This window comes from Phyllostomus discolor, chromosome 5 (genome assembly GCF_004126475.2).
Source record: "Phyllostomus discolor isolate MPI-MPIP mPhyDis1 chromosome 5, mPhyDis1.pri.v3, whole genome shotgun sequence".
NCBI classification, from domain to species: Eukaryota; Metazoa; Chordata; class Mammalia; order Chiroptera; family Phyllostomidae; genus Phyllostomus; species Phyllostomus discolor.
In genome coordinates this window covers 164,397,633-164,410,827 of record NC_040907.2, presented here as the reverse complement: position 1 = coordinate 164,410,827, position 13,195 = coordinate 164,397,633, and the positions used below count along the sequence as shown (strand labels likewise).

General features: G+C 39.0%; 1 protein-coding gene across 3 annotated transcripts in view; it reads right to left on the bottom strand.

Moving 5' to 3' along the window:
• ATRNL1 (attractin like 1) overlaps positions 1 to 13,195 on the bottom strand; it is a 512,339-nt gene that overhangs the window by 191,372 nt on the left and 307,772 nt on the right. For 2 of the 3 annotated variants that reach the window (XM_028513523.2, XM_036027364.1), the window contains exon 27: positions 2,992 to 3,099. The exons of the other annotated variant lie outside the window; for it this stretch is intronic. In XM_028513523.2, coding sequence (XP_028369324.1) covers positions 2,992 to 3,099 — 108 coding nt within the window. The remainder of the gene's footprint in view (positions 1 to 2,991; positions 3,100 to 13,195) is intronic. 3 annotated transcript variants of the gene reach the window in all.

The window sequence follows — 13,195 nt, the reverse complement described above, 5'->3', positions numbered from 1 at the left end:
AATAGTCCTCCAACAGTGTAACTGTTAGAGCTTTCCTAGAATCTGCCTTTGCTGCTCTTTCTCTTCTCACTCCCACAACTTCGAGTGTGCATGAAGGGCTCCCAGCATTACGGCCCCTTCCTCTCTTTGCCTCAGACTCTATCTCGACATTCAGTCAGTTATTTCATTCTGTAAATTCTATCTCTTTGTAGTTTTCAAATGTGATTGCTCCTTTACACTTTGACAGCCACTAGTGCAGGGGCTAACTTTCCAATTGTTTTTCAGTTATTCTTCAATACAATTGATGTTACAAAGTGCTGACAGTATAGTCTTTCTAAAAATCAAACCCAAAAATCTTTTGCTCAAAAGTCTTGCATGTGATCCTCAGCATCTCCTTAAGGATGACTTTCCTACTGTTCTCCTGCGTCTTCTGCTTTGATGCCCACGATTCCTCCCTCACTTAGGTGTTGTATGTAATCCTGTCGTTCCCTTGTTTCACATGTACAACCCTCTTCTGCTTCTCCCTTTGTTCACACCGCCCTCTCAGCTTGGTGTGCCTCATACTACGTCTGCCTATTGATGTCTCACCTGTCTTTAAGGGCCAAGAGCAACTACAATGTTTCAGGCAATATTCGGCCATATCCTGAGTTTTAAGCTCCTTTTCTTACTCTTCATTATGTTTATTGTCCTGTTAGCATTAATCACATATATTTTAGTAGAGGTATTTTTACATCTTATCTCTTTTATTCGTATATAAGTTTCTGGAAGATATGGACAATGTCTTTCTATCTCCATCTCCCATATGCTTTGCACATGGTCAGACTAGTAAATATGTGTTGACCTAATTTTTCATAGTATGTTCTTTCTAAGAGACTTTCCATTATGAAATATGAAAAAGTGATACTGGGTCATTTTTGCTTTTGTTTCCTAAGATATATTAGGGATGGCAAAAGCCATGAATAGCAGCTTCTTCCCCATGAAAAATTCCACATAAACTTTACTTATATAATATTTAGTCTGCTATATTTTTATATGTCATTAATAGTTAATCCAGAGCCTTTCTTCATGAATCAAAAATTAAAAGAGGCTTACAATAAGTGTGAACAAAATTTTAAGGTATAACTATGAACAAACATCTCTGGTAAAAAAGTGACCCTTAATTTAAAAATATATATATTAAGACAAGGTCAAATTTCAGATTATATACCCTAAATTGCTACCTAGTTAGTATTTTATTTTCTAAGTAAATTATGGGAACCTATGAAAATGTTTTACTTAGAGTTCACCATTATTGGTTTCTTGGGTTCTACATTTAAAATACCTAGCACGATACTTGCAATATCTGGGATTTCATTTGATAAGGCTTCTGTTTGCTTCAACAGTATTTTACAGAATTCTTATAGTCAGTTATGTAACTGAGGGTATGCACCTGATATTATCCACTAATGCATGCATTGGATTGGAAAGGAGTAGGAAATACGGGTTAAATTACTAACAAATTTTACATGAAAGGTAAGCAAAAGCATATTAAACAGAAACATAAATTTAATGTAATAACAACATTCACAGGAAACTATAGCCTAATAAAAATTTAATCAGAAATCATAAAATAACTATTATCCGCTGCCACCGCACAAGAAATGCTCCAAGGCTTCTAAAGATCAGGAAAGGGGCCAAACAGACTCGAACTACTTTTTGTTGTTGTCGCTGCTGATTAACCAGTATTAAGGCGCTGTTAGTTTTGTTAATATTCATGTTTAATGTTAATGTTAATATTAATAGCTTCGTTAACGATAATATTAACATTAATATTTTAAAATATACCAGGGGTGCATGGTTCGACAGTACTGGACAGCACCCTGCTATGTCTCGCGGTTTCACGGAAGCACAGTCTGCATGTGCCCTGAGCACATTAGTTTCGATGGGTCCAGTACACACTTGGTTTTATCTGAGAGTAGGTGAAGGATAGGGGAGGGCTTAAAAGTTGAGGCTTTTTAATCAGTAAAAAAATCAAGAACATAAAAATTTTTAAAAATTTATAGGGAAGCATCCTCTAAATACTGGCCTTTGTAGCGTGCCCATGAGGTCTGATTCAGTATTTTTTTTTTTCAGAATAACCAAAAATGCTATTCAGCATTAACTGTAATTGTACCTAGGTTTTTGAAGGAGCCTGTTTTTACATTCCTTGCTTTCCTTGAAGAAAAGCAAAATATCGAAATAGCAAGTTTGTCGCATGAGGGCATTTTTATAAAAGGGAATGAAATATTTCCACTCTATAGTGTTTCTTAATTTTCCTACTTAAACATCTTACTATATATAAAGTATAAATAAAACAGTAATAAACATACAAGTAAATTACTATGCCTCGAAAAGTGTTGATTAGCCACTAATTACAATCTGTGGCTCCTGCTTCTCTGGGGATTATTATTTTCAAAAACCATTTCATGTATTACTTCAGGGTTCTAACACCACATTTACTTGCACATAATGATTGCTGTTTCACCACACTATTTCTGCATCTGCAATAAAAGGATATACTAACACCGTCATTACCACAAATCAAAAATACTCACTGTGTTCTACAATTCTCAGCATTCAAAAATGAAACTATATAATTAAAATGCGACTCATCCACCTTTTATAGCCAACTTCGTTAATATAGGCGTGCATTGTTAATTAAGGGATATTGAGTGCTTCGGGGACCATAGAGAGCCTTTGTTTCTTCCGTCATACCTGTATCTTTAATTCCTTTAGCTCCTCTCCGTCAGGGAAAGGCTGCCAGGTGGGCAGTGCATCCTTCTTGCCTAGGCTAATAGATTCTCCAGTGGCTTTTGTTACAGCTCATGTCATACTATTAAAACTAGGTGCCTTCAAAATGGCATACTATATGTCGCTGAATCTTGTCAACTTGAGATAATCAGACTCTGTTTGGCTTCACAAGCAGACGCAGGTTAGAGAAGCAATAGAAATATGCAAGTCACCGAGGCCCCGTTTCGGCGCCGCCGTTCCTACCTCTAACGTCCCTCGAAGAAAGTCTGTTTGTTCCGCTCCCACTTCCAGCGCCACGTCAACAGAAGCAAAGGGACGGCTGGCCATCTGCTGTCGCTCTCGAAGCAGTTGCTGCAGAGAGTTAAAAATGATTCCTTTTAAAATAGGTTGACAACCCATTAATGTCAACAGTATCTGGTTGTATTTTGAACAAATGGCACTCAGAATTTAGAGTTCATCTAACACACATATGCACACTGAGATCGCTGGAAATGAAAATGGTTTCTCTCCACGGCCCGGGTTCTATCACCATAGAGGCTGTAAATGTACGGCACTTGTGGAGGGCTTCTCGCTGACCTCCGTCCCACCCGCACACCTAACGAAATGTGCTCAAAAGCATTTTGAAAACATCAGTTGAAAGGTGTTACCTAAGTAAGAAGTGCTATTGTTATAATGGCCATGCCGAGTTTTCCCGCTCTAGCTCCTGCTTTTGTCTTAGCTGAAAGGAAGCAACAGTAAAAACGCTTAAGAAATGTCAATGAAAAGTTGTCAAAATTAATAGAGGTGAAAGGAGCATACACTTTGCAAGACTAAGTCTTGTAAGTCGTCGAGATCCCCTATCAATTGCCAAGGAACCAGCAGTTGTTATCGGCAGCACTCACACCTTTATGCAAAGCCTCTCTGTTCATTATTTAAAATGAAAGGTGACTGGTATGTTGCAAGAACTTTGTGCCGGGGCTTCACCCGCAGGTATTTGTTTCTTGTTCCTTGTACCTTTGGCCAAGCTACCGTCAATAAACTAGCAAGTCCCAGCCACTTCCAAGATGATTTACATTTCTGCCTTTCTTTGCAATTACAATATTCATTAAGTTATGATAGGGAAAAAAATTGATGACCGGCACTAGATATTGCAAACCTTGCCCTTCTCATTCCATGCAGCTAATAAAAATATTATTAAATATTAAAAGTGGATGAGCAATGCAATTAAATACCCTTTCAAATGAGGAGAAAATTGTATCGTTGAAGAAAGACAAAGCCTTGAACACAATGAATAGTTTCATTACTCATTGAGATTATTTTAACTCAGTGGCATTAACTTAAAACATCCACTGGTCTGTAAATGTACATGTACATAGTACTGTGATGCGTCATTCATAAAATTCCCTTTTAGATGACGAAGAAGCACAGGCTGACACCTGATGGCAGTTTATTATTTAACATTTTGTTCTGACACTTGTGACATAGTATTGATGCTGTTCGTGAAGTGTGCAGCCACAGTATCATTTCAGGCCTTGCTCTGTCATTATTAAAAAGAGAATATCCACGTGCCAATAGGAAACAGAAATAATGCAACTATTATGGAGTGATGGTTTGTTCCTATAATGAACATACCTATATCTACATATGCTGTACCTATCTATATATAATAGACATACTAAAAGATTTAAAGTAAAAATAAATGGGATCTAAACCACCAAATTATTTGCTTTAACATAAATTCAAAATGATAATAAAAACACAGCTTCTAGCAAATAGAATCTTGTTTGAGCCTCTCTCAGTAGGAGTGGCCAATTGAATACCGAGTCTACACAAATGCAAACAATGTCATTTCAAATGCCAAGGGTACCAAGTGTAGGGAACACCATGCTCTTTGTGGTAAAAACATATACATATTCACCAACACACACATACACAAACATACACAAGTATGCAAAGTACCTTTGCTATAGCAATATGCAAATAGCCTTGAGAAAATTGCAAATTATAGTTTAGGTTTGAACACCAGTTTCTAACATTTGTATTAAAAAGTTTCTTTATTAATACTAGTTGTCCTTAGCTTACCAATGGTAGCTCATATAATTATATGATCTTTTGTGTGTCCAGTGTATATTTTAATATCAAGGACAATATTATAAATGTCAAATTACTCATCCCCTGTCATTACAATGCCATAACCATCCATAATACTTTATGTTTATGACTTTGGGGGCTTTCTTTTTAAAAATTTTTAATGTTGTTCAATTACAGTTGCCCCATTTTCCCTCATCACTCTCCCCTGCCCTGCCCACCCCCACCTCCCACTTTCAATCATCCCCTGTGTTGTCTTTGTCCAGGGGTCCTTTATACACATCCCTCGACTTGACCCTCCCCCTTCTATAATTACATGATTTTTAAGAAAATGAACAGCTTCCGTTTCCTCATCTTACCTTTCCCCTACATCTAAAAGGTCCACAAGATATAGCTAATGAATAGTCAATCCCACAAATTGTAATAAAATCTACAAACATTCCATATTCACTATCTCTGACAAAGGATAGAGTTTTCTGCGACATGATATATTATTGTGACCCCAACATTCACAATAAAGAAAAATCAATGACAGTCATATGTTTTTGCTCAACTTTCTATTTATTAGTAGAAAACAAAAGTATTTTTAATGATTCCAGGTTGTCTTCTGAGCTTTGCGTTTGCATCACTTTTTAAGAATTGAATATCTACTATAGCACTCTTTGCAAAAAAGAAGGAAAAAAAAACCAATATTCTTGCCCAGGCCTGTAACACTGTAGCTTGTAAACAAGACATGATAAAATACAAGTAATTAGAGAAGAAAGTAGTACACAGTAAAGGACATGAGGAGGGAAATAGCTGAATGAACTCCTTCCAGGTTACTTAGCAGAGGGCCAGGACTCCGGGTGACATACTGACTTCCTAACTTTGGGAAAATAATGTACACACTCTGACTTAGGAGGGGTAAATCACTTCCTCCTGAGACCCTCTTTCTTTGATGTGACGGCCTAAAATAATACAATGGGATAACATTACTAGCTTCTAATTTCCAGCCCTCAGTGTCCTCAACAATTGTCCTCCCTCCTGCCAGTTACTTCCCAAATTATGCCCCCTCGGGGTCAAAACAAAGAAGAGGTAAATAGTAGGCTCACAACTGAAATTTGGCAAAATTGATTATAAATGCTGACAAACGATATAGCTGCACTTGAGTTAGAAGGGCCTGTGCTTGAATACCAGTGTTCACATTACTAGTTGTTTCGGCTGAACTAAATTATCGAGACTTCTCTACATCTTGGAGTTTCCCGTCTGTACAGTGGGGGCATTGATATCGTCTCTACCTACACCTCACCGGTTTGTCTGGAGTCTCAGTTTCTCCACCCACTCCTTATTGGGCCGTAACCAAGTTACCTTTCAGGGCTTCCCACTGCTCATCCCTTCTCTCTATGAAGAGGAAACAGCAGCAATGTAAGGCTGGGACTAAAGAGAGAATGCCCTTGGACCGCTCACCACAGAGGCTGGCACGCGGTGAACGCTCGTTACCCGTTCACTGAGACAATTGCTATGTTAAATTTCAGCCTCTGATTTTGTCTTTCGAAACAGCCCACTAATTACCACAGGCCCATTTGCCTGTGCACTAGTGGCACATTTTGCTCTACTGGCCTCCCTTTTAACAAATGTCGCAAATTCGTGTGACAGTTGGAAAATATCGTAATTGTGGTAAAATAAAGTTAAATTCGGACGTGCTTTCTGCCAATTGCAACCAAGAGTGATACGAACTCAACCTAAAAATTGGGAGAAAGTAGAGTACTTTCTTAAGAACTTCCAAAAATAATTTGTTTGATGATCATGATTTTTATATAAAATGAAGTTTAAGACTTTGTACGTCCACAAGAAGTGCTATGACAGCTGCTCTGTTTTATATCTAATCTGCTATTGCCAATTGTTCAGCAGAAAGATAAAGCCAAGTGAACAAGTTGATCATAATACAATAGATCGTAAGCATGCTGCTGTAAATGTTGTGAGGAAATTTAAAAATTAAAGAGTTCTTTATATCACGCCTGTCATCGATAACTGTTTTACTATTCAAAATCTCCTTCAAAACAAATCATGAAATTAAAAAGAATATAAAAATTCATGCTTAACGATGGCAAACATTAATTCTATTGAATGTATACATATATAATTCTTCCACTCTATATTACTACTTCAAACATTGTAGCATTCGCCATATTTCATACTAGCCGTATTGTTAGTACCCTAAAGACATAAAACTCTCCAACAGACTTTAGGATAATAGCCTTTAAGATGTACACAACAAACCACTGACTCACTCTGTTCCCAACTGTCTTCACATCTCCCTCCTCCTGTGTCTGGGCTCTACCTTCTCTCTCCCACTTCCAGTGTCCTCGGCTCCACCCCAAGCTTGAAGTGACCATCTTTCCCATGAATCATTGACTCAGTGAGGAGGACACTGTCTCTTTCTATCTCCATGCTTCTCTGAAATCTTCCCTAATGCAAAAATCTATTTTGATTTATTTTTATTCCCTACAGCGCTTAGTTGGTTGTCGACAGTTTTCAATGAGTGAACAAGGAATGAGCGGATTAAAGGATCACATTTTGTACTGTCTAAGTGGGAGTGAAGGCCAGGTAGGATAAAACTGAATTTGATTACGAATTAGCCTTTAAAACTATTATGTGTCCTTGAATATTTTAGAGTTTTATAGCCTACCCTCCAAACTAAGTGGATATTGATTTTTTTAGAATGGGACAATTTTGTGAACCTGTATTTTAAGTCAACACCAAGTTTCATGCTGCTCCTCATCCACCTTATTGCGATATTGAAAAGATCAGGATACACTGCCATAGAGTCATCATAATACATTCATATTTTTAATAAAAATTATATTCCTACGTTTTTGGAAAAGTATAAAGAGAGCAATCAAAAGGACTGATCATTAATCTCGAGCTTACATTATAAAATGAACAAAGTATTTGAGTGAAAGGTTAAGCAACACTTCATGAAAAGAATATTTCTCTTACTAACAAAATCATGCTTAACAGAGTAATGTCAGTAAACAATCAATTTTGTTCTTCTGGTGTTAGGATGGTGTGTGAAGAAGCAAAGAGAAGTGGCAACATAGTCAGTGTCATTTCACTAGGGAAGTATGCCATTCTATCCTTTTATAAAACTAAACCCGCAGGGCACAGCCCTCGAGCTCTTACTCAGAACACTGGGCACCTTCTGCTCCCAGCCCTCCAGCCTGAACGGATTTCTGTAGGTGATACTAGAAGCTCATGGGAGCAGCTAGCTGGTCATCGGTTTTGTTGAGGCTGCTTCGGTGACTTTTTTCCAGGCTACATTTCATCAGGCTGGAGCTGCCCTGGACGGTGAGTGCTCTGGCGGGTCTGGGCAAAGCTTCCAGAATGGACTCACTGTTCTAGACGCCTTGAAGAACACTGGTGATTCTTGGCAAAAGGTCAAAACGTCAATAGCGACAGGAGTTTGGAAGAACAGTTCTGGGTAACACTGAGGGGCTCCAGACTTGAGAGGAGGAAGTAACCACAGAGGCGGTGGACACGGCAAGAGAACGAGAATTAGCAGCAGTGACCGAACTGCTAGGACCCTCCGTTGGAAGGAACAGATGAAGAGTCATTACTTAGGGATGAGCAAGAACGTGGTTTCCTGAAGTGGATGACACTCTTGGAAAGGATGCTATGAAGACTATTGAAATGACAACACATATGTGGAATATGACATAAACTTAGTTGACAAAGCAGTGGCATGTTTTAAGAGTACTGACTCCATCTTTTAACAAATTTCTACTATGGGTAAAATCATTCAGTGCAGCAAACATCAATGCTGTCTTATTTTTAAGAAGTCGCCATAGCCACCCCAATATCCCGCCAGCGCCATCCCGATCAGTCAGCAAATGTCAGCATCGAGGCAAGACCTTCCAAGGGCAAAAAGACGATGACCCACTGAAGGCTCAGGTGATGGTTAGAACCTTTTAGCAATAAAGGATTTTTAATTAAGTTCTGCACATTGTTTTTTTTTAGACATAATGTTATTGCACACTTAATAGACTACAGTATAGTATAAACATAACTTATATACGTACTAAAAAAACAAAGACGTGTCACTCATTTTACTGTGGCATTCACTTTACCACAGCGGACCAGAAACCAACCTACGATATCTCCGAGGTATGCCTGTATTTATTTATGGAGCCTGGATTTGAACACAGCAAAGCCTTACCTATTATTTCTCAGTGGGCAAAACCAGAAGCTGTGTAAAGACGATGCAGAATTGTTTTTTTTTTTTTTTGAAGGTTGCTCCAGGCAATTTTAAACTTAAAATTTGGATTTGTAATCCTTTCTTTGTGGACATAGATGGCATCACTGATTCAGACTTTGCCAAGGATGATCTCACTTCCGGAGGAAAGAAATCATACGGCGTGGATTCATCTAGAACAGTCACAGACTCAGCCACTGCTGGACACAAGACCATGCTTCCCGGTGAGCGAGAGGAAGTACATCAGACCACTGCAGGGCAGCGTTTCATTGAGTCTGGTTTGCCCTGACTGAAAGTGCCGCAAAAAGTCAAAAAATGAAATGTTTACCGCCAAAATTAAAGATTACACCAAGCACTTAAAAAATCATCGTTAACAGTACATAGAAGTCTTGTTTGTTCAATATAGTCTTATATAAAGACTAGGTAAAAGTCTTTACCTAGGTAAAGACTAGGTACCTATTTACCTATAAATAGGTAAAAATATTACAGAAGAAATCACCGCAGGAAACATAAGGGGGTTGGGGAGGGGTCAGAGACAGTGGTGGGAGAGAGGGCTTCACAGCGACCCCAGGTCTCTGGGGCAATGGGAGTTGACCTGAATCCTTGAATTCTCAGTCCGTATAGGCAGGCACACATCCCCGAAATCCAGAAGTTTAAAAGTACAAAAGTCTATTTCTTGCACATAGAAAATCTTCTCTAGGACCAAGGAACTCCCCATCTGGCCACTCAGCAATCTAGATGCTCTGTCATCGTAACGCAAGGGCTGTTTGAGTGTAGTAAGTGCGGGAAAGAAACGAGTGAATCCTGTCCTGGCCAGTGTCTGTCACACCGATGTTTCTCTCCCTTTCTTCCTCCCTTCCCTCTTCTCTAAAACAACAAAACAACAACAACAACAACAACAACAACAAAACTAGTGAATCCTGTATGGGATTTTTCATTCCCCAGACTAGAAGGGACATTTATCATTTTCCATAAGAGCCACACAGCCCACCCTAAATACACAAAGGCCACAAACTGTGGGGTACCCCTGGAATATGGGGTACATGAAAGGAAGCCAGAAAAGAACCTTTCAGGCAGAAGGAACAGCAAGCACAGGGTTCCCGAGGCAAGTTGGAGCTGGAAGTTTTCAAGAAACAGAGAAATGGCTGAGCCTTATTCAGTAAGGCGGCAAGGAGCAGAGCGGTCAAAGGTTAAGAGAAATCGAAATAACACATATAAATTATCAGGCACCATGGGATCCAAATGAATCAGATTCATTATTTTTTAAAACATAATTTCTCTTTATATTGCTTAGAGAGTCCATTCCTATAATGTGAGAAGCAGTTTGGAACAAGCAGGCAAAAGAAACAGGCTTTACCATCCAAATAAACTTATTTAAGACATAACCCAGAAAACGGCAACAGCAGTTAATCGCAAATGCAATAAGTATCAAAAGGTCAATTTTGTATGTAACGTTCTTTAATACAAAAGGCCAGGTGGTTGTAATTTATCTGAGCAAATCAAAATGAACAAAAGGATGAGTACTGAAAAGGTCATTTAAAAGCTACATCCCCAGAATGGATACTTAATATTACTCCTCAAAGAGCAAAATGGAAAGCTGGATAATTTCAAACTTTGAAACTTGCGCTAGGAAAAAAAAAACCCCTGTTTTTCCCACACAGAATACCCTCACAGTCCTACTGTGGAATATATTCCTTTCCCAAGTTAGAGGTCTGAGTTGTAAGAAAAATACACGCCCTGCTCTCAAGAAGAGCAAATTAATGTCGATGACATCCAAGAGGCGCACAATACGATCAAGTCAACCTTGACGAGTGGAAATATAAAAGCAGCTGATTACAAAAGAAATGACACATCCGCTCCAGCGTGTGTGCCGGGAATTTACGACTGGAGGCTCTTCTCACAATAAAACTCAGATCGACCCTTCAGGAGTTTCTCTCTCTCTCCTTAAGAAGTAATTTACTAAAGAAAGGTTTTTTTTTTTCCTCCCTGATTCTGGGAATCCATACAAAGCACAAGATCCATTTCTGAACCACAGTATGCGACCTCCTAGGCTGAGAAATTCTAAATGCAACATAATCCATTTAGCTTTTTCATTTAGTGTACGAGGAGTTCATGTTGATCGTTTAGGTAGTTTGTGACAATAATCTGGAAGTTCTTCAAGTACTTAAGTCCTTCTAGACACATAAATGACTAAAAAACTGCCATTTTCATCGCAATCAATATTTTAAAACTATTTCTTCCCTTTACGGGAAATGTGATTATTTTGCTATTAGCTAACAGAGGCATTTTTCAGTTCAATGCTGAGAAACTCAAAAATGATTCTTTTCTGAAGTGTTTCTTTGGGAAACAGAACATCTGTTAATTATAAACTTCCAAGTCTTTATTTGGAAGGTACTTGTGATGTCCATTGACTAATCCCTGTGATCGATTAATATTCACTGTTATTTTTCTATCTTTTGTGAAAGAAGAAAACTGTTTTTAATAACTAATTTCAATTTTTTAAAAAATATTTTAAATCTGAAGGGCAGTTTGAAAGCAGCATAGATTACTCCTGACTGATACAAATTGGCTTTCTTATATACTGGGAACAGTGTGTTAAATCACAAAAATCAGAATGTTAAGAAAATCAATGGTCATAGCAGACTCATTGGAGTAACTCATTCTCGGAGCTGGAAGGAAACCTAGAGGTTACCTGGTTCAATTTTCCCATTAAAGCAGGGTCAAAAGTGCTAAGACTTTCCTGACAAATGGTGATCCGGCACCCTCAAATATATATAGCAAAAGAACTACTTGAGCAGGGCGGTCTTTTTTCCCAGAGATTTATAACATTGTTAAAAAGTTCAATATACTGAATGAAAACCTATTCTTGGGCTCTTTTTTGGACTGTTGAAATGAAATGGGACATTTCTTTTCTCATTTACTAAAATTCCTTTAACTATACATTATATATCGGAAACTTTTCCCACGTCTTCAAATTAAACAATGCCAGTACCTTGCACTGTTCATTCATTCTTTATGCAAATATCCTGGGAACGCTAGCGTTCCGAACGAGGCCCTGTAGTGGCATTTAGGCGATAAGGCACGTTGCCCTGTCCTCAAGGAGGTGACTCACGCGGTCTCATGAGCAGGACGGAACTGTTTCTCCTGCAACACGGTTTTCAGCATCCTTTCAGGGTCCCTCTCGGAATGTTTAATGAGCACAGTAATGTAGGCAAGATCTGACTAGTATCGAAGGTTGGAGAATTGGTTTTTTTTTAAGATTTTATCTGTTTATTTTTAGGGAAGGAAGGGAGGGAGGGAGGGAGGGAGGGAGAGAGAGAGACAGGGAGAGAGAGAGAGAGAGAGAGAGAGAGAGAGAGAGAGAGAGAGAGGCAGGCATCAGTGTGTGGTTGCTGGGGGTTATGGCCTGCAACCCATGAATGTACCCTGGCTGGGAATCGAACCTGGGACACTTTGGTTCCCAGCCCACGCTCAATCCACTGAGCTACGCCAGCCAGGGCTGAGAATTGTTTTTCTTAATGTATTCTAAATTAACATGCATTTTTGAAATAGGGTTTTTTTTTGGTTTGTTTCATTTTTGAGACCACGCTGGTGTTGGCCCCAATCAACAATTCCAGGTCTTCCTCACGTGAACTTTGATTGAAACAAGCATTCCCGGCTTCACACTTCTTCGAGTGTTATTTTTTTAAATGTAAATGAAGAACTTCACACTGTATTTGTTCACAGTTCACGTTTGGTTGCTGTTGGAATTGTTTTTGGCCTCTCTTCCTTGAGTGCAGACCTCTCTCGGACCCTTGGAACTTGCAGCTGACACGGCCACCTCTCCCCAGGGCGGCACTGGCATTGAGCTCCTCTTCCGTCTCCTCGGCCAGGCTGACGCCACAGAAAGGAGTAAAGCCAGTGCGCTTCCTCACTTGCTAGTACTCTGGGGCAAAACGCGGAATCCACCAAGAGAATGAGTTTGCCTTTTACATTCAAGGACTTCCCCCATACAGTGATGTGAAAACACAGAGCAGATAAGGCATGTGGGTTTAGTAACATTTGGTTTATTTTTATAGGCTACATCCACATATACACTTTGGGGGAAAGCAGGCCTAGGATATCCCCTAGCTAGCAGACTGGGAACACTTTATTTTCAAAGCTTGTGAA